This window comes from Mobula birostris, chromosome 4, assembly GCF_030028105.1.
Source record: "Mobula birostris isolate sMobBir1 chromosome 4, sMobBir1.hap1, whole genome shotgun sequence".
In the NCBI taxonomy this organism is placed as follows: Eukaryota; Metazoa; Chordata; class Chondrichthyes; order Myliobatiformes; family Myliobatidae; genus Mobula; species Mobula birostris.
The window spans coordinates 173,226,548-173,247,192 of NC_092373.1; the positions used below are offsets into that span (position 1 = coordinate 173,226,548).

General features: G+C 44.6%; 1 protein-coding gene across 2 annotated transcripts in view; it reads left to right on the forward strand.

Annotated features, from left to right (window-relative positions):
* dapp1 (dual adaptor of phosphotyrosine and 3-phosphoinositides) overlaps positions 1 to 20,645 on the forward strand; it is an 86,906-nt gene that overhangs the window by 24,837 nt on the left and 41,424 nt on the right. The window contains exon 1 of one of the 2 annotated variants that reach the window (XM_072256478.1): positions 2,137 to 2,266. The exons of the other annotated variant lie outside the window; for it this stretch is intronic. Coding sequence (XP_072112579.1) covers positions 2,229 to 2,266 — 38 coding nt within the window. The 5' untranslated portion in view covers positions 2,137 to 2,228. Of the gene's footprint in view, positions 1 to 2,136; positions 2,267 to 20,645 lie in introns of those variants that run through there. 2 annotated transcript variants of the gene reach the window in all.

Consider the following 20,645-nt stretch of genomic DNA (forward strand, 5'->3'; position numbering starts at 1 on the left):
GGGCAAAACTAACAACTTAAAAATGGAAAAGAAGAAAACCTTAGTGCCGACGACTCCATTCTCCTCCAACAACAGTACAGAGAGATAAAACAAGTTTGGAAATGATCAAATTACATCAAATGAAAATGCTGAATGAATGGCCTCCAAGTTTTTTCAAACTTAATGGAAGGGTCATAAACTGCACTTATAATTTTCTCCAAATTCAAAAACACCATAGTTTGTGAAAACCAATGAAATACAGTAGGAGGGTTGATCTCTTTCCAATTCAACAGAATGGACCTTCTAGCTATTAAAGTAAGAAATGCAATCATCCTTCGTGATGAAGAGGTTAAATTATTTAAGGCTATCATTGGTAGTCCAAAGATAGCAGTAATTGGATGAGGTTGTAAGTCCTGATCTCCCAGCATTTCTGTTTTTTTGGTCTGGTACTTAAAAATGAAATGCAGAGCAATTGAAAACTGAGAAGTTTGAATGTTGGATCTTTAGGAGTGTGAAGTGATAGAAGTCGCTGTGTGTTGGACTTCCAAACCAGCAAACCTCAACTGCTCCTCCCTGCTTCTCATCCTCAACACAGATACCCCAAGTCTGTGTGCTGAGCCCACTGCCGAACAGTCTGATCACACACAGGTGCAGAGCCAAACACCTGAGCAATCACATTGTCAAGTTCACCAATAGCACAACAGCGGTGGGGCTCATCACCAAAAACAACAATGAGATGGCCCCCTGAGAGGACGTGGAAGAGCTCGAGGCCTGGTGCCAAGCAAATAATCTCTTCCTCAGCGTCAACAAGACAAAGGAGATGGTTATCGATTTCAGGAGAACTCGCATCGCTCACACCTCTCTTCACATTGGTGACTCAGCAGCGGCAACTGTGAGCAGTTTCAGATTCCTGGGAGTGCACATCTCCCCACAAGCTCTTATGGTCCTAGAACACATCCTACACAATTGAGAAAGTTCACCAGCCCTCTACTTTCTGAGGAGGCTGAAGAGAGCTGCACTGTACATATCAATGCACACTATATTCTTGGTGTGTGGTGGAGAGCATCCTAACAAGCTGCATCACTGCGTGGAAGGGAAACTGCATTGCAGTGGACAGGAAGACCGTACAATGGGTAGTTAAAACTGGCCAACGCATCACCAGCACAGCCTACCTGCCATTAGAGGCATATATAGAAAGCTGCTGAAAAAACATGCCAGCACCACCTGACTCAAAACAGTTACTCTCCCAGCAGTAAGGGTAATCAACACCCCCACCTTCCTAAATCCCCCCACCACCACTACCGCATCATTTCCTGTCAGATACACCTTGTGTACAGAAACTCCTGTGCCTAGCGTCACTTTGTGCGTACAAGTTCATGGATATGAGGCCATCTTGTGTATTTATATTATGTTTTCTGTGCTGCATTCGATTAGGAGTAACAATTATTTTGTTCCCTTTTATATTTGTGCACTGAAAATGACGTTAAGCAATCTTGGAAGTGGTAATGAGGTCACACCTAATAAGAATGGACACCCATATTTCTGTTATTGGGTCTAGGTAATTGTATAGTAGAGAGACAGTTTGTGGTTCACATAAACAGAAGTTTTTAAGTGTAATTATCTGGAATGCCATGACCGGACCAATAACTCTGTAAATGCATACACTGTATGAACAGATGGGTAAATAGAAACATGTCCTTGCCGAGATTAGTTTCCGCTGACCCTCTGAGGTTTTTCAGCACTCTAGGTTTACAGTATTTACAATTCTGGCTAAGTTTTAGTACTTACAGAATTTAGAAATGCTATTTGTCAGAGGCTGTTGCATGAAAAATCTTAAAAATACTTCAGCCAAGTGAACAATATAAAAGGAGGCTACAAATGTAAACTCTTTGTGTATCTGAAGGACTTGTTCTCCCTTTTCCAGCCCTTCATCTCTGACACCAATCAACTTTCCAGCTCTTTATTTCACCCTTTCCTCCTCTCCTGGTTTTACCTATCGCCTGCCACCTTGTTCTTCTTTCTCCCCTTCTCTCTTCCCCCCCCCCCACCCATAACCTTCTTACTCTGACTCCTCCACCTTCCTTTCCAGTCCTGATGAAGGGTCTTGGCCTGAAACATCACTGTTTGCTCTTTTCCGTAGGTGCTGCCTAACCTGCTGATTTCCCCCAGCGTTTTGTGTGTGCTGCTTTGGATTTCCAGCTTCTGCAGATTTTCTTGGACTTGTTTGATTCGTGATATCTTGCACCAAAATGTGCTTAGTCTGCAGACTAACAACAAAGGCATTTGGGTAAAGCTTCATATTTCCCCACTTTGAAATGTAACCCCATTTTGAATATGTAACTGTATTTTGACTACCTGAGAATTTGTTTAACGTATTTAAACTATATCAAATGCAGGCACCCAAAGCTATTTTTGCTTAGGCAGGGGTTTGGGAGTGACATTATAACACTTGGAGCAAAAGGAAATCTGCATTCAGGGAAGAGTGACCTGATCAGTCACCAGCAGATGTCAGCAGGTAGACCCCTGAGACAGAAGCTGTAGTCGGTCTTGTTCAGTCACCGGTAGTCGTGTCTGATCAGATTGACACTGGATTGAATCCTGGAATCATCATGACCACATTGAGCTCAGCACAGCATAGAGGTAGAGAGATACACAAGGATACTATATGGTACAACTAACTGGTGTTAGTTGTCAAGTTACTAGGACCATGTGTTAACCTTAAATAAAGGCATTTCGCGGCCGAGTAAGGAATTGTGGTTGTTGGTACTTAATAAATCCCTAGTCAATTTTGCACAGCTGCCGGAATTGAATTGTAAGCATGGGTAGACGGAGGAAAGCACCACCCCTCCAGAGCGAAGGTTTGCATTGGGTTATGTTTTTGCTGACATTTGTCTGCAACAGAAAGAGGAAGTTAATTAAAGCAAGAGTTTTCTTCACAGATACATTTTTTTATATGGATAGGTAATTATTTTCTTTTTAAAAGGAGGTTGCTTTCACAGCTTGAACTTCTTTAAGTACCTTCATTGTCTGTTGGTCTGATTGGAAATCTACTTCAACTCTGGGAGAGATTGGGCCTCAACATCCCACTTTCTACCAATGAGCCTGCAGGTTGGCTGGCTGGGCTTTTGAGCTCAGCAACACGAGTTGATCATTGTGGATGGGGAGAACATGTGACTTGCCTTCCACGTGGCCAAATGATGGGCAATATTTATGTTTCCTGGGTGATTGCAATAGAAACCCTTGGGATGTGAACCATTTTAGCCCAGAAAGGGCCTCCAATAACCGTTCCTTACGCCAGCTGAGAAACCTCACCAAGGGTTCCTACACCATCTGAGAGGAGGGGTGTATTTAAAAGTAAGCATCCTTCCGGGCAGTTTCACCTTAATATGCCACTTGCACACCAAGAAACTAGAGCTGAGCACTGTGATCCTTGCTGACCAGCTCCACCGACCCTGACCTCCAGTCCTTTCTGTATGGAGTACGTACATTCCCCCCGTGACAATGGATTCCACTCCGGGTGCTCCAGCTTCCTGTCTCATCCCAAAGGCATGCAGATTACTGGATTAATTGGCCATTGTAAATTGCCTCTGGATGAGTGATAGAATCTGAGAGGAGCTGTTGAGAATGTGGGGAGAATATTTTCAAAATGGGATTCGTGTAGGGTTGCACTAATGGTCAGAGCATACTAAATGGGCTGAAGGGCCAGTTTCTGCACTATAACTCTCTGACCGCAAATGCCCATGATTCGCTATCTACACTGAACCCCTCCCCAGCCCATTAGATCCAAATCCCAGTGGCGAGGTGAGGAACTGCAGGTGACCCTATAAGTGGTCACTTTTAGAATGGGGGGGCATCTAGAAACATACGATGAGCTAGTTAGGATTGGAGTTGAGCTTCAATGTTTATCACAAAACCATCGCTAAACATGTTCGGCACAACTTTGTGGGCCGAAGGGCCTGTATTGTGCTGTAGGTTTTCTATGTTCCGTGTTCTAATGGCCTATTGGTTGCTTTCATTGTGCTGCTATGTTGAGGGAGCCATTTTCTGTACAGCAAGTTCCCATGGATACCAATGAAGGAAAATGAACACCCGGTCTGTTTCTGTGCTGAGGTGTAAGCACTCGCAGATACGTGATGGGAAAGAGTAAATGTCCAGAGGGATTATGATGATGAAAACAGAGCCAGAACTTTGGTGCAGAGAATCATTATGAAATAAATTAACTGTCAGGGATTGGAAGTTTGTTGTTTGTTTGTTGCTAAGTGTGCTAAAACAGTGTAGGAATTGAGTGCAGGAAGTGGGATGCCATGTTAACAGCTGTACAAGACATTGGTCCTGATGAAAGGTCTTGACCCAAAACGTCGACTGTTTACTCTTTTCCGTGGATCCTGCCTGGCCTGCTGAGTTCCTCCAGCATTTTGTGTGTGTTGCCTGGATTTCCGGCATCTGCAGATCTTTTTTTCTTGTTTGGGAGACATTGGTTAGGTTGTATTTTGAGCGCCATGTTCAGATCTGATGCCATTAGATCGGAGAGGGTACAAAAAATTACTGAGACCGGAGGGTTTGAGGTAGAAAGGGAAGCTGGATACGTTAGGACATTTTCCCTTGAGTGCAGGAGGCAGAGGGGGTGGTATAGAAGCTTATAAAATCATGACAGACATGGTCCAGAATGAGACTGCTTGGTTTTAAGGTATGAAGGGAAAGATTACAAGGAGACCTGAGGGGTAACTTTTTTCACATAGAGAGAAAGTATATAAAATGAGCTGCCAGAGGAAGTGAGAGAGGTGGGTACAATTAGATTTAAAAGACATTTGGATAGGTATATTGATAAGGTTGGTTTAAAAAAGGTTGGAAACCCCAGGTTCAGAGGGATATAGACCATACAGGGATGTGGGGTCGAGGCATCTTGTGCAGCATGGATGAATTGGGTCGAAGGCCCTGTTTCTCTGCTGTATAACACTGTCTCTAATTCCTCTTTCAATGGTTCCATAGTTCACCTGAACAGAAAGCACCATTTTGTGTCACATGACGCTCCAGATGTGCAGGGTTCCTTTGGATACCACCTTGAAACATCAGCCTTAAACCACCCTTTTGCCCAATTGTGCCTTCGACCCATCAGCTTCTGAGGCAGAGCAGCTGAGCAGCAGGTTTGACCCGGCTGGCACTGTATATTAATTATGTACCCAGGGAGGTGGGGGCTAATCACACTGGCACTGATTTGATTGGATAATCCAAAACATAATCCTACAATCAGAGTTTGAGCAATCTGAAATAAGACCATGACAATTTTACTCACACTGATAATGCAACCTTTTATTTAAACACACCATACAGAATAACAATAAATTATAATGCTTACACCATTGGGAAAACAGCAAGTAAGGATAAAATGCTTAACTAACAGATCCAACTCCTTAAAGGTCTGAGAAGAAATGAGTAATCCTTAAATAATCATAGAGTAACTGGCTAATCTTCCAATGAGGCCATGGTACTGAATAAACAAAGGATAATTGAAAGATTAATAATGTTTATACAAAAATCTCTGGGTAGTTCTGAGGAGTCTGTCCAATTCTGGACACACACATTAGGAATGTTGTCAAGACCTGAGAACAAGGGGAGGATTTATCCTGGAATGTTGACAGATACTGATGGGAATGCTCATAGGGTTGGGATAGAATTAATGGGCCAATGGGCCGAATGACCAACTTCTATGCTATGAGAAATAATGTGAAGGAGGCCTTCCGTTCTGTGGATAGCTGGAATAATGATGGTTTCCTCAGCAGGAAATAGTAAGATGAGCTTTAATAAATATCTTCAATTTCAGAAGGGATTAGAGAGTAAACAAGGATCATTGTTGTTATGTTACTTCTGTTTAAATGTACAGTAAGTTAACAGTAAAGAATCATATTCTGGAAGAATTAGAGAACTTTTATTTGCAGTAATAAACAAACACGTCTTAATCCTGCCACGTGCTGGAATATTCTGCCAATCCCATGTATGCTCAGTGCTCTGTCCAATCATGTACTGGCACATCATTGCACGTGATATCACCACATCTATCTTTCCTTAAAAAGAAAAACAATTAACAATGTTAATCAAAACTCATCTATATCAGATAACTGAAACTCTGAAGTTGGCTCTTTCTTAAAGCCTTTGCGATTCTTTCTTAACACTGCTCCTCCTCTGTCTGGATCATGTATGATCTGGTCTGTGTCCATGTGTTCCTTTTATCTTGTATCCTCCCTTTGTCTCCTTGTCCTTCAGACAAACGTCTCCTTAGATCAGTTGATTCACATTGCACTTCCATGCGTAATGGAATATGAATCTTCTTCATCTAATTCATTCATTAACTGTGTAATCTCTTTTTTATGCTGAGACTTCATCATTTCAACAATACTTCTCAATTCTTTCACTTGTGCTTTCACTTATTCCTTATACTGTGCCCACTGTGAGCGTTCTTGCTCTAGACAGTGATGAAACTGAATCTCATATTCTCTCGGTGTCTCTCTCATTATCACTTGCATTGAAGCAACCTCCTCCTGCCATTGCTTTTTCACATCATCAATTGCCTCCTGTTTGGTCGTCTTAGACACTGCAGCTGCTGCTTTTATATTCTCCATGTCAGCACTTGCCTCCTTGAGCTGGGCCTGCAGTCGAGTTACATCACCTTCTGCCGACTGTACTGCAACGTTCTGTCGCTTCAGCTCTGTGTCACTATCCAAGACAAAAATTCTTTTCACCAAATTCAGCCTTTCACAGGCAGATAAACCCAGAATTGACTGTACATTTTTTGGCATGACCACAAATGAAAGCGTATGCACAATATTTTTGTGTGATACCTTTACTACACATGTTCCTTTAACTGGAATGTCTGCACCTGAACACCCAGTCACTATTATATTTGTCTGATGTAACTTTGGTCTTGGCTTTAAAGCATTAAACTCAGATTCTGCAAGAACATTTACTTGCACTCCAGTATCAAGTTTAAACAGAATATTGTTTTGATTCACTTGCAAACAGAGTAGTCCAGTCATTCTAACTTTGTTTATTTTCATAAAGCACATCTATATAAAATTCCTCACGTTCATCTTCAAGCACAGTATTTACTTGTTTCATTTTATTTTCCTTCTTTCTACTTTTACAACAGTGTGAAAAATGATTAATCTTAACACAGCCACTGCTAATTTTTCCATATGCAGGACACTGATTTGGACGATGTTCCTGCGCACAGTGATCACATGACTTTTCTTTCCAATGTCAACTTGCTTTCTGTTGGTTTTGTCGATGTGTTATTATATTTCTTGATGTATTCGTGCTTTTTTACAGCGTTTACATTGCAGTTTTCGACAAAAAGCTCTTCAGCCTGCAAAGTCACGGTCTCAGAAGCTTTGCAAAGCACCAAAGTTTTTTTAAATTTATATCTTGCTCTCTCAACAGCCTTTCTCTCAGAGCATTATCTCGAATACCACAAATAAGTCTATCTTTAATGAGAGAGTCTGTGAGCAATCCAAACTTGCATGTTCTACTACGCTTTCTTAACTCAGTAACAGACTGATCAATTGTTTCAGCGGCTCTCTGCGCACGTGAAGAATTTATATCGCTAGTACGTTAAATTATGCTTACATGAACAAAATACTTCAAATCTGTCCATTATTGACTTAAAATCAAAATTATCTCCACCTTCAAAGACAAAATTATTATATACCTCTACTGCGTCATTCCCGATTACATAGAGCAAAAGTGCAGCTTTGTTTTTTTCTGATTTTTCTTCATAATCGATCGCCGATAGGTACAGTTCAAACTGTTGCTTGAATATCCTCCAATTCTCAGCTACGTTGCCAGTCAGCTGAAGTTTTGGTGGGGGTTGTAAACCTTCCATTTTACTGTTTACAGTTCAAACTTTTTTCTTCGCTTTAATTATCTTCGATTCTCGAATCTCCCGCATTATTCTTCCAGAACCACTTCTGACACCATGTTATGTTACTTCTGTTTAAACGTACTGTGGGTTAACAGTAAAGAATCATAGTCTGGAAGAAATAGAGAACTTTTATTTACAGTAATAAACAAACACATCTTAACCCTGCCACGTGCTGGAACATTCTGGCAATCCCGCGCATGCTCAGTGCTCTATCCAATCATATACTGGCGCATCATTGCATGTAATGTTACCACAACTGTATTTCCCAATTACTTCACTGTAATCTGTTCTGTCATGTGTCCATCCTGTTGCTCATCTACTGCAGCTCGGTGCTCAACATGATTATCCCTCAGAGGATGATGTGTAAACTCTCTTCATTGGGGTTCAACACCCCTCTCTGTAACTGGATCTTGGACTTCTGGATGGAAAGACCTCTGTCAGAGTTGGCAGCAACATCTCAAGCTCCATCACGCTGAACGCTGAGGCCTCTTATCCAAGGGTTGTGTGCTCAGTCCTCTGCTGTTCACGCTGCTGACTCATTCAGCTCAACCCGCATTCCCACGTTCACTGATGATATTTACAGTGGTTGGCCTCATCAGCAACAATGGCGAGTCGGTATACAGAGGGGAGATAGAGGTTTGTCAAATGGTGTGAGAACAACAACCCAAGTCTCAACATGGCTGAGACAAAAGAGACGGTTGTGGACTTCAGGAAGGCATCATTAACCATTCTCCATTTCACATCAATGGCTCTGCCATGAAGATTGAAGAGCACAAAGTTCCCAGATAATAGATGATCTAACCTGGATCCACAACACCACCCTCACTAGTCAAGAATGCACAGCAGCATCTACACTTTCTGAGGAGACTGAGACATGCAAGGCTCCCTGCTCCCTTTCTAACAACTCTCTATAGGAGCACCATTGAGTGTATCCTGTCTGGCTGCATCATTGTATGGTACAGAAGATACAAGGCATTGGACCACAAGACCCCACAGAGGACAGTAAAAGCTGCCAAGAGGATCATCGGGGTCTATTTGTACCACATGAGGGTAAGAATAGGATGATTTGGCAGATGGATGTGTGGCTGAGGAACTGGTGCAGGGGGCAGGGATCTCTCCTGGGGAAGGTATACCTTTACAAAAGGGATGGGTTACGCCTGAACCCAAGGGGGTCTGATATCCTCTTGGGCAGGTTGACTAGAATTGATTGAATGGATTTAAACTACAAACGTTTGTAATTTGGCAGGGGGATGGGGACCAGAGTGATAGTGCTGAAGATGAAGTAGTTGGTTTACAAACACAGGCAATGTGTAGTGAGACTCCTAGCATGGATTTGTGAAAGGAAAATCATGTCTGACGAATCTCATAGTACTTTTTGAGGATGTAACTAGTAGAGTGGATAGGGGAGAACCACTGGATGTGGTATATTTGGATTTTCAAAAGGCTTTTGACAAGGTCCCACATAGGAGATTAGTGTGCAAAAGTTAAAGCACACGGTATTGGGGGTGTGGTATTGATATGGATAGAGAATTGGTTGGCAGACAGGAAGCAAAGAGTGGGAATAAACAGGACCTTTTCAGAATGGCAGGCAGTGACTAGTGGGGTACCGCAAGGCTTAGTGCTGGGACCCCAGTTGTTTACAATATATATTAATGACTTAGATGAGGGAATTAAATGCAGCATCTCCAAGTTTGCGGATGACATGAAGCTGGGCGGCAGCGTTAGCTGTGAGGAGGATGCTAAGAGGATGCAAGGTGACTTGGATAGGTTAGGTGAGTGGGTAAATTCATGGCGGGTGCAATTTAATGTGGATAAATGTGAGATTATCCACTTTGGCAAGAACAGGAAAACAGATTATTATCTAAGTGGTGGCCGATTAGGAAAAGGGGAGGTGCAACGAGACCTGGGTGTCATTGTACACCAGTCATTGAAAGTGGGCATGCAGGTACAGCAGGCGGTGAAAAAGAAGAATGGTATGCTGGTATTCATAGCAAGAGGATTCGAGTACAGGAGCAGGGAGGTACTACTGCAGTTGTACAAGGCCTTGGTGAGACCACACCTGGAGTATTATGTGCAGTTTTGGTCCCCTAATCTGAGGAAACACATCCTTGCCATAGAGGGAGTACAAAGAAGGTTCACCAGATTGATTCCTGGGATGGCAGGACTTTCATATGATGAAAGACTGGATCGACTAGGCTTATACTCGTTGGAATTTAGAAGATTGAGGGGGAACCTTATTGAAACATATAAAATCCTAAAGGGATTGGACAGGCTAGATGCAGGAAGATTGTTCCCGATGTTGGGGAAGTCCAGAACGAGGGGTCACAGTTTGAGGATAGAGGGGAAGCCTTTTAGGACCGAGATGAGGAAAAACTTCTTCACAGAGAGAGTGGTGAATCTGTGGAATTCTCTGCCACAGGAAACAGTTGAGGCCAGTTCATTGGCTATATTTAGGAGGGAGTTGTGGCTAAAGGGTTCAGGGGGTATGGAGAGAAAGCAGGTACAGGGTTCTGAGTTGGATGATCAGCCATGATCATACTGAATGCCAGTGCAGGCTCGAAGGGCCAAATGGCCTACTCCTGCACTTAGTTTCTGTGTTTCTATGAGAGGCTAATGATGGGGCAAAATTGCTGTCGACCAGATGAGTGGCAATGTAAAAGGCAGATAAAATCGAAAAATGATGAGTACAGGATTGAAGATGTTGTATTTGAATGCACACAGTATACAGAATAAGTTCGATGAAATTGTAGCACAAGTGTCAGATGGGCAATGTTGAAGGAATCACTGAATCATGGCCAAAAGAATAGTATAGCTGGGAACTTAATGTCCAAGGATACACATTGTATCAAAAGCATAGGCAGGAAGGCAGAGGGGGTGGCGTGACTTTGTTAGTAAAAAAAAAAAAAAAAAAAAAAATGAGATCAAATCATTAGAAAGAGGTGATATAGAGTTGGAAGGTGTTGAATCATTGTGGAGAGAGCTAAAGAACTGCAGGGGTAAAAAGACTGTGGTGGGAGTTGTATGCAGAACCCCAAACAGTAGTAAGGATGTGGTCTACTAGTTACAATGGGAGATAGAAAATGTATGCCAAAAGGGCAATGTTACAATAGTCATGAGGTGATTTCTATATACAGGTAGGTTGGGAAAATCAGGTTGGTGCAGGATTCCAAGAGGGGAATTTCTAGAAGGTGTCTTTTTTGGGGAGCTCGTTGTTGAACCCACCATGGGATCAGCTATTCTGGATTGGGTATTGTGCAATGAACCAGAATTGATTAGAGAGCTCAAGGTAAAAGAACCCTTTGAGGCAAGTTATCATAATATGGACAAATTCGCCCTGAAATTTGAGAAAGGGAAGCTAAAGTCAGATGTATCAGTATTACAGTGGAGTAACGGGAATTACATTGGCATGAGAAAGGAGTTGGCCAGAATTGATTGGAAAATAACACTGGCAGGGTTGAAAGCAGAGCAGCAATGGCTGGAATTTCTGGAAGCAATTTGGAAGGCACGGGATATGTACATCCCAAAGAGGAAGCAGTATTCTAAAGGCAAGATGACACAACTGTGGCTAACAAGGGAATTCAAAGCCAACTTAAAAACCAAAGTGGGGGTATATAATAGAGCAAAAATTAGTGGAAGTTAGAGTATTGGGAAGCTTTTTAAGTACCAACAGAAGGCAACTAGAAAAGTTATCAAGATGCAATACAAAGGTGAGTTAACCAATAATATTAAAAAGAATACCAAAAGTTTCTTCAGGTACATAAATTGTAAAAGGCGAGAGTGTGTATCGGACCGCTGGAAAACAATGCTGGAGAGGTAGTAATAGGAGACATGGAAATAGCAGATGAATTGGATAAGTATTTTGCATCAGTCTTCACTGTGAAAGACACGAGCAGTATGGTGGAAGTTCCAGGTGTCAGGGGGCATGATTGAAGTGTGTGAAGTTATCATTATTAGGCAGAAGATTCTTGGGAAACTGAAAGGACTTTGATAGATTAGGAGAATAGACATTCATTTTAAGAGGACTAGAATATAAAGGCAAGGATGTAATGTCGAGACTTTATAAAGCACTGGTGAGGCCTCACTTGGAGTATTGTGAGCAGATTTGGGCCCCTCATCTTAGAAAGAATATGCTGAAACTGGAGAGGGTTCAAAGGAGGTTCACGAAAATGATTCCAGGATTGAATGGCTTGTTATATGAAGAGCGTTTGATGGCTCTGGTCCTGCATTCACTGGAATTCAGAAGAATGAGGGGTGACCTATTTGAAACCTATTGAATGGTGAAAGGCCTTGACAGAGTGGATGTGGAGATGATGTTTCTAATGATGGGAGAGTCAAAGACCAGAGGACACAGCCTCAGAATAGAGGGGTGTCCTTTGAGAATGGAGCTGAGGAGGAATTTATTTAGCCAAATAGTTGTGAATCTGTGAAATCTGTGGAAGCCAAGACCTTACTTATATTTAGGGCAGAGGTTGATGGATTCTTGATTGGTCAGGGCATGATGGGATATGGAGAGAAGGCAGGAGATTGGGGCTGAAAGGAGAAATGGATCAGACATGATGAAATGGCAGAGCGAGCTCGATGCACCAAATAGCCCAATTCTGCTCTTGTATCTTATAGTCTTGCTTGTGTCATTTACTGGGAGCATTGCAGGCAAAGGGCCCGAAGCATTGTTGAGGATCACTATCACCCATCCCACAATCTCCTTGACCCACTACCATATGGAAGAAGGTACAGAAGCATCAGGACTAGCACTGAGAGACTGGGTACAGCTTCTTCCCTCAGACTTCGAGACTAATGAGTACTCTGCCATCACTGGGATGGCGAGCTGTTTACTGTTTGCCTGTTCTGCACTTTGTGCATTTTGAACTATATTTTAATGTGTTTACAGCATAATATTTTGGTTTATGTGCTGTGTGCTATATATATGTGGTGTGGGTGCACCATGGTCTGGAGGAACATTATTTCATTTATTTGTATGCAGGTGACAATAAACTCGAAAGTCCTCTCCTCCCTTTCACCAGTCATCTGTATTAAGAGTAAGTTACACCACCCAATTAACTCACTAGCAGGTCTTTGGGATGGGGAAGGGGCACAGAAAGAATGTGAAAACTCCACACAGACAACAGCTGAGTGTGGGTTTGACCCTGGGACCCTGGTGCTGTCAACCTGCTGCATGGTTTACAGTGCCACCATATTGTCTTAGAGGGTTCATGCAGGTGAAGGCCATTACCCAATAGCAGAGTGACGGAAACTGTAGGGGAATAAAAACTGCAGATGAAGTTTTGAACAACTGAACATGTCAGTGATACTCAGTGTGTCGGGCAGAATCCGTGGGGGTGGAGGCAAGAATAAATGCTTTGAGATAATAAATGGCAATCCAGACAGTTCTTGACTAATGTTGTAGGAGGGCGGATGTGTGCAGAAAGGGAAGTTGAGTGGATGGTGTTAGTTAACTAATCTGTTAAAGCAGTTCAGAGTGAAATGAAGAAGTTGACGTCATTCTTGCAGCTGGAGTTATCTTCGGCCCTTTGCCCTGTTTTACCTCACTGTCCATCCGAGATGTCTGTACACTGGACTCGTCTGTGGTTTACTCATGAACTGTATGAGTGGCATAACCACAGCTGATACAGGCATCTGTAATTCAGATGTCAGACCAAGTAGCTCATCGCTGCAGGACCCCAGAAATCTTACACTGACACGGATGACCAGCCCCAGCGTCTGCCACTTGCTTCCTATACCCAAACTCTCTGATCTCATTGAATCATACAGCTCAAAAACCTGCTCCTCAGACCAACTAGTCCATCTCAGTCAGGGTGTTTACCTGAGCCTGTCCCATTTGCCTGCATTTAGATCATCTCCCTCTAAACCAGGGGTTCCTAGCCTTTTTTTTATGCTATGAATCCCTACCGATAACCGAGTGGTCTGTGAATGCCAGGTTGGCAACCCCTGCTCTGAACCTTCCCCGTCCATGGACCAGGCCAGATGTCTTTTAACCATTGTCATTATAACGCCTCCACCACGCCCTCTGGCAGCTTGTTCCATATACACACCAGTCTCTGTGTGGAAAAAGTTGTCCTTCAGATCCTCTCTAAATCTTTCCCCTCTCAACCTAAACCTGTGCCCTCTAGTTTTAGACTCCCCTATCCTGGAAGAAAGATTTTGACCATCCATGTTATTCATGGCCCTTAAGATCTGTAAACCTCAGCCACCTTTGCTCCAGGGAATCTGTCCCAGCCTTTTGATCAGGTGCTTTTCCTTCCCTATTCCCTCTTTCTTTCTCTCTCTCCTACTTTCTCCTCTTCGTCACTCTCACACTCTGCCCTTTATCTGCCCCACTCTTAATTCCTGCCCCCTCCACGCCTTGCCTCACTTGCGCTCTGTATGCATGTGTTTGAACAGGATATCCTACAAACGGTAGTGGATTCAGTCTAGCACACCACAGGTAAAGCCCTCCCAACCATTGAGCACATCTACATGAAATGCTGTTGTAGAAAAGCAGCATCCATCATCAGAGATCCCCACCACTCAGGCCATGCTCTTCTCTCACTGCTGCCATCAGGTCTCAGGACTCGCACCACCCGGTTCAGGAACAGTTACTACCCCTGAACCATCAGGCTCTTGAACAAAAGGAAATAACTACACTCAGCTTCCCATCCTTTGAGATGTTCCCTCAGCCAATGATATCATTTTAAAGACCCTTTATCATGTTATTTCATGTTCTCATTGTATGTTGCTGTTTATTTATGTTTGCACTTGCACAGCTTGTAGTGTTCTTGCTGATCTTCCATTGATCCTGTTATGGTTACTATTCCATAGATTTGTTGAGTTTGCCCACAGGAAATGGGTCTCAGGGCTTGTTGTGGTGACATACAAGTACTCTGATAATAAAATGAATTTGAACTTTGTGTGTACGTGTGCCTGCCTCTTTCTGTCCCTCTCTTTTTCTTAAGGAGATTTTTTACCTTGCTGTCAAGTAACTAAAATGCCACTCAGCTCTAAGTTTCAAGAGTTTTATTTTTTTCCATTTTGTATGTGTCTTTTTATGTGTAGTTCATTATTGTTGCAAAGGGAATTTGAATAGGCACTTAGCTGAAACTGCATAATGTTCGGTAAATGTGAGGAAGTGTCATAGTGGAAAGAACATTCTGAAGATAAAGGGGAAGTTCTGGATTGCTGTCGATTGCTATTTCATATGATTCCTTTTTCCCCGGTTATTAGTTCCATAATTTGTCATTTTCTTTTCTATTTGTGATTCTTCACCGCATGTTAGGAGTAGTTTCACTGAGGAGCATATCTTAGTTGTGTAGGAAGTGGTGTCCAGCCCAGGAGAAGCTGGTGAAGATTTCCCTCATGTTGAGGTAGTCCCTGCTCTGCTGTGTTTCAGTATCAAAGGCTTCACTCATGGACTGCCTGCAGGAGTAATGGAAATTGGCAATTTTATTTTGTGTGTGTTAACTTTTGGTCCCTGGTTAATTCTGAAGCAGCCTTGGGAGGGCATGTTCACCACAGAAAGGGAATATTGTTTATAATTCCTTGCAATTTTACATCCTGCAATTCGTATTTATTGGATGTATGAGAATGGTGTGACACACTGTTGTGACCATTGATTATTGCTAAGATTTATATAAGTTGTTTTAAGATTGCCTGGATATCAGCTGCAACACACAAAACTCTGGAGAAACTCGGGATCTATCAAGGGAAATGGACAGTCAAAATTTCGGGTCAAGACCCTCCATTGGAACTGGAGAGCTAGAGGGGAGATGGCCAGTATATTTTTCAAAAAAGAGATGAAGGAAAAGCATGAAGGGAGAGCATAGTCACAGTAGCGTAGAGGTTAGCATGGCACTATTACAGATCGGGGCATCAGGAGTTCAATCCCAGCATCCTCTGTAAGGAGCGTGTACATTCACCCTGTGGAATCCATGGGTTTTGTGTGGGTGCTCCGGGTTCCTCCCACAGTTCGAAGGTGTGCCAGTTAGTAGGCTAATTGGTCATTGTAATTTGTCCCGTGATTAGGTTGGGGTTAAATCGGGGTTTATTAGGGGTTGCTGGGCCGCGAGGCTTGAAGGGCTGATTCAGCACTCTAATCTCTAAATTAAAAAAAAATTAAATAAAAACTGGCAGGTGATGGGTAGATCCAGGTGGGAGAGGGATAATAGGCAGGTGATAGGTGGATCCAGGTGGGAGAGGGATAATAGGCAGGTGATAGGTGGATCCAGGTGGGAGAGGGATGATAGGCAGGTGATAGGTGGAGGTAGGGAGAAGTGTGAAGCTGGGAGCTGACAGGTGGAAGTGACTAAAGCCCTAAAGAAAATGGAATCTGATGGGAGAGGACAGTGGACCATGGAATAAGAGAGGGAAGTAGAGAAGGGAAATGGAAAGATATTTACAGCAAACTGGACTTGTCCTTGCTACACTTTTTAAACAGAACGGAAATCAAAACAAATATCTCCGCATGGTCCTCTGCAGTTTCCTCTAACCTTCCACAAAGTCCAAGGTTGCACTTAGAGAGGTCCTGGGGACTTAAAGAACTTAATCAGCTTAAAGGCTGCAAATATCTCCTCCCTGGTGATACAAATAACCTTTAAAACATCTTCACTAGTTTGCATTTTCTCTGGAGCAACCAGAATTCAATGTTCAAGTCCAAAGTAAATTTATTATCAAAGTGCCAACCCTGAGATTAATTTTCAGGCATTTGAAGAAAAATAAAGAAATGCAATAGAATGTAGGAAATGCCATACATTAAGAAAGACTGAAATCTATTTACAAATGAAGACATATTGTGTAAATAAAAAAAAAATACAGAGAACGTGAGTTGTAAAAGAGCCCTTGAAAGAGAGTTTGTAAATCATGGAATTAGATTAGATTATGAGGACACTCAGTCCTCATTTATTGTCATTTAGAAATACATGCATTAAGAAATTATACAATGTTCCTCAAGAGTGATGTCACACAAAAACAGGACAAACCAAAGATTAACACTGACAAGACCACATAATTATAACATAGAGTTACAGCAGTGCAAAACAATACCATAATTTGATAAAGAACAGACCATGGGCACAGTTTTAAAAAAAGTCTCAAGTCTTGATTGATTCCTAAAGTCCCCGATAGCAGGCGGCAAAAAGGGAGAAACTCCCCTGCCATAAACCTCCAGAACCGACAATTACCGATGCATTGGAAGCACCCGACCACAGCTGACTGAGTCCATCTGAAAACTTCGAGCCTCCGACCAGCCCCTCCGATACAGCCTCCCGAGCGCTATCTTCTGCTGAGCGTCTTCGACCTTGTCCCGGCCACCAAAACAAGCAATGCCGAGGACTCAGAGGCCTACTCCTCCGGATATTCAGAATCTCACAGTAGCAGAAGCAGCGAAGCGGGCATTTCAGAAGTGTCTCCAAATGTTCCTCCGCGCTATCACGTCTGTCTCCATCAAATCAGAATTGTGCACGGTACCCTACTTAACAAATACAGATATCATTCCGGAGCAGCCGCGCGTGCTGCATCGCGCCGCCATCTTCTCCTCCTCTCCTGTTAGCTCTCTCTGAATTAGTTCAGAGTTATGATCAGTGAAATTATCCATATCAGTTCTGAAGCATGATGGTTGTAGAGTAACTGTTCCTGAATGTGGTGGAGTGGGACCCAAGGCTTCTGTACTACTTGCCCAATGGTAAAAGGAGAAGAGAGCATGGCTCGTATGATGGGGGTCTTCAATAATGGATGCTGCTTCCTTGTGCCAGCACTCCACGTAAATGTACTCAGTGATGGGGAAGACTTTGCCTATGATGGACTGGGCTGTGTCCACCACTTTCTGTACTCTTCCCATTCCTGGGCATTGGTGTTTCCATACCAGGCCGTGATATAATCAGTTAGGATACTCTCCACTGTGCATCTAAAGAAGTTTGTCAAAGTTTTTGGTGACATGCCACATCTCTGCAAAGTTCTAAGAAAGTAGAGGCACTGTCACGCTTTCTTCGTGATGGCACTTATATGCTGGTGCCAGGAACGATTCTGCATTATGTTAACGCCAAGGAATTAAAGCTACTAACCCTCTCCACTTCCGATCCCTTGATGAGGACTTGCTCATGAACCTCCAGCTTCTTCCTCCTGTAGTTGATTTCTCCTCAGTAAACACCAAGGAGCAATATTCTTTAAAAGTGCTACCCATTCCCTGTGGCTGAAGTCACAGGTGATCGTCCTGATCTCTCTAGTCACTCATTTACTCTTAATATAACCAAAGAACCCCTTTGGATTTCTCTTAATCTTTCCTGCCATATCCTTTTCAGTTACTTTCCTGCACACATTTCACAAATTCCACCCCATCCAGATCCTTAACACTGAGTAGTCCAGTCAATAGCAAGGAAATTTAGATCTCCCTCTTATACGATCTTATTATGATTATTATTATACCTAATGAGCAATCTCTACACACCTGTTACTCGCACTTGTGTTGAATATGGGGGGGTGGAGTCTATAATACACCCCACTAGAAACGGCTTCTTGTTTCTAATTTCTACCTATATGGCCTCGCTGGACAATTACCCAAGAATGTCATCTCTAAATACTGCTACAGCCCTCCTCACTTCCCTGCACCTCTGCCTTGCCCATAGCATCTGTATCCCAGACTGTTGAGCTAGCAATCCTGCCCTTCTCTCGGCTATGTGTCCATAGTGGCTATGACATTCCAGTCCTCGGAGCCAATCCATGCTTTGAGTTCGCCCGCTTACCTGTTAACTTTGAACACTGAGATAAATTCAGTTTAACTGAGTATTTGATTCCCTGCTTTTCTTCTGTACCCGTCACTATCCTGATTGCAACACTTGATCTTGCTGGCTATTGCTTTATGCCATTTCATTTCTTCAGATCGCAATGATATGACACCCTCACCCCTGAGCTTATCTCATGCTTGACATTTGTGTAGTGCCTGTTTTTTTCCCCTTTTGTGTTATTTTCACAATCAAGTGAAACTCCAAAAGGCAGTGACTCATGACTAAACTGCAGTGCTTAGATACAGTGGTGTACCAAGATGATTCAATCCATTTCTTAAAGGAGCCCTATATAGATGCAGTACATTTTCAGAGATTTGGGCACACATTTTGGGTCAGTGTTCAATGAGGCTACTGATATAGAGCCAGTACGGAGCATTGGTAATTCCTCCCCACCCCTCACAGACACTGCATGACCTGCGAAGTTCCTCCAGCGCATTGCGTGTTCCAACTCTGCTACTTTGCTTTAGATCAGGATTGAATCTGGCTTGTTGGTGCTGAGGTAACAACTGGACCGTGGTGATGCCCAATGGGATGGCATCCCACAGGGGAAAAAATGAGATCTAATCTGGGCCCCAACTGGTTCTTTGACCTGGATGCAAAATATCCAAAGATGATTTGGAAGCCTTGCTTAGTTATATCCTGCATGCTGACCAAAGATAATACTTCAAGAACATAAAAATTGTGACTTGTAGGCACGGAGAAGTCATCACAGGGAACTTAACCAGGCCAGCCTGAAGAGCTCAGTGACTGACTTGACCTGCAGAACCGGAGGGGACAACACATTCAATCACTGTTACACCACCAAGATCACTTACCATGCCACCCTGCACCTGCACTTTGGTGAGTCCAATCACCTGGTTGTACTTCTACTCCAGCCATACAGACCGGGACCGACGACTGAACACCGGCAGCGGGATCGGGGACAGAGGACTCCGGCGGCGGGACCGGGGACTGAGGACTCCGGCGGTGGGATCGGGGACAGAAGACTCCGGCGGCGGGACCGGGGACTGAGGACTCCGGCGGTGAGATCGGGGACAGAGGACTCCGGCGGTGGGATCGGGGACAGAGGACTCCGGCGGTGGGATCGGGGACAGGACGCCGCTGGCGAGACCGGGGACTGAGGACTCCGGCGGTGGGACCGGGGACTGAGGACTCCGGCGGTGGGACCGGGGACTGAGGACTCCGGCGGTGGGACCGGGGACAGAGGACTCCGGCGGTGGGATCGGGGACAGGACGCCGCTGGCGAGACCGGGGACTGAGGACTCCGGCGGTGGGATCGGGGACAGAGGACTCCGGCGGTGGGATCGGGGACAGAGGACTCCGGCGGTGGGATCGGGGACAGGACGCCGCTGGCGAGACCGGGGACTGAGGACTCCGGCGGTGGGACCGGGGACTGAGGACTCCGGCGGTGGGACCGGGGACTGAGGACTCCGGCGGTGGGACCGGGGACTGAGGACTCCGGTGGTGGGACCGGGGACAGGACGCCGCTGGCGAGACCGGGGACAGAGGACTCCGGCGGTGGGATCGGGGACAGAGGACTCTGGCGGCGGGACCGGGGACAGAGGACTCCGGCGGCGGGACCGGGGACAGAGGACTCTGGCGGCGGGACCGGGGACAGAGGACTCTGGCGGCGGGACCGGGGACAGAGGACTCTGGCGGCGGGACCGGGGACAGAGGACTCTGGCGGCGGGACCGGGGACAGAGGACTCCGGCGGCGGGACCGGGGACTGAACACCGGCGGTGGGACCGGGGACAGAGGACTCCGGCGGCGGGATCGGGGACAGAGGACTCCGGCGGCGGGACCGGGGACTGAACACCGGCGGTGGGACCGGGGACAGAGGACTCCGGCGGCGGGATCGGGGACAGAGGACTCCGGCGGCGGGACCGGGGACTGAACACCGGCGGTGGGACCGGGGACAGAGGACTCCGGCGGTGGGACCGGGGACAGAGGACTCCGGCGGTGGGACCGGGAACAGGACGCC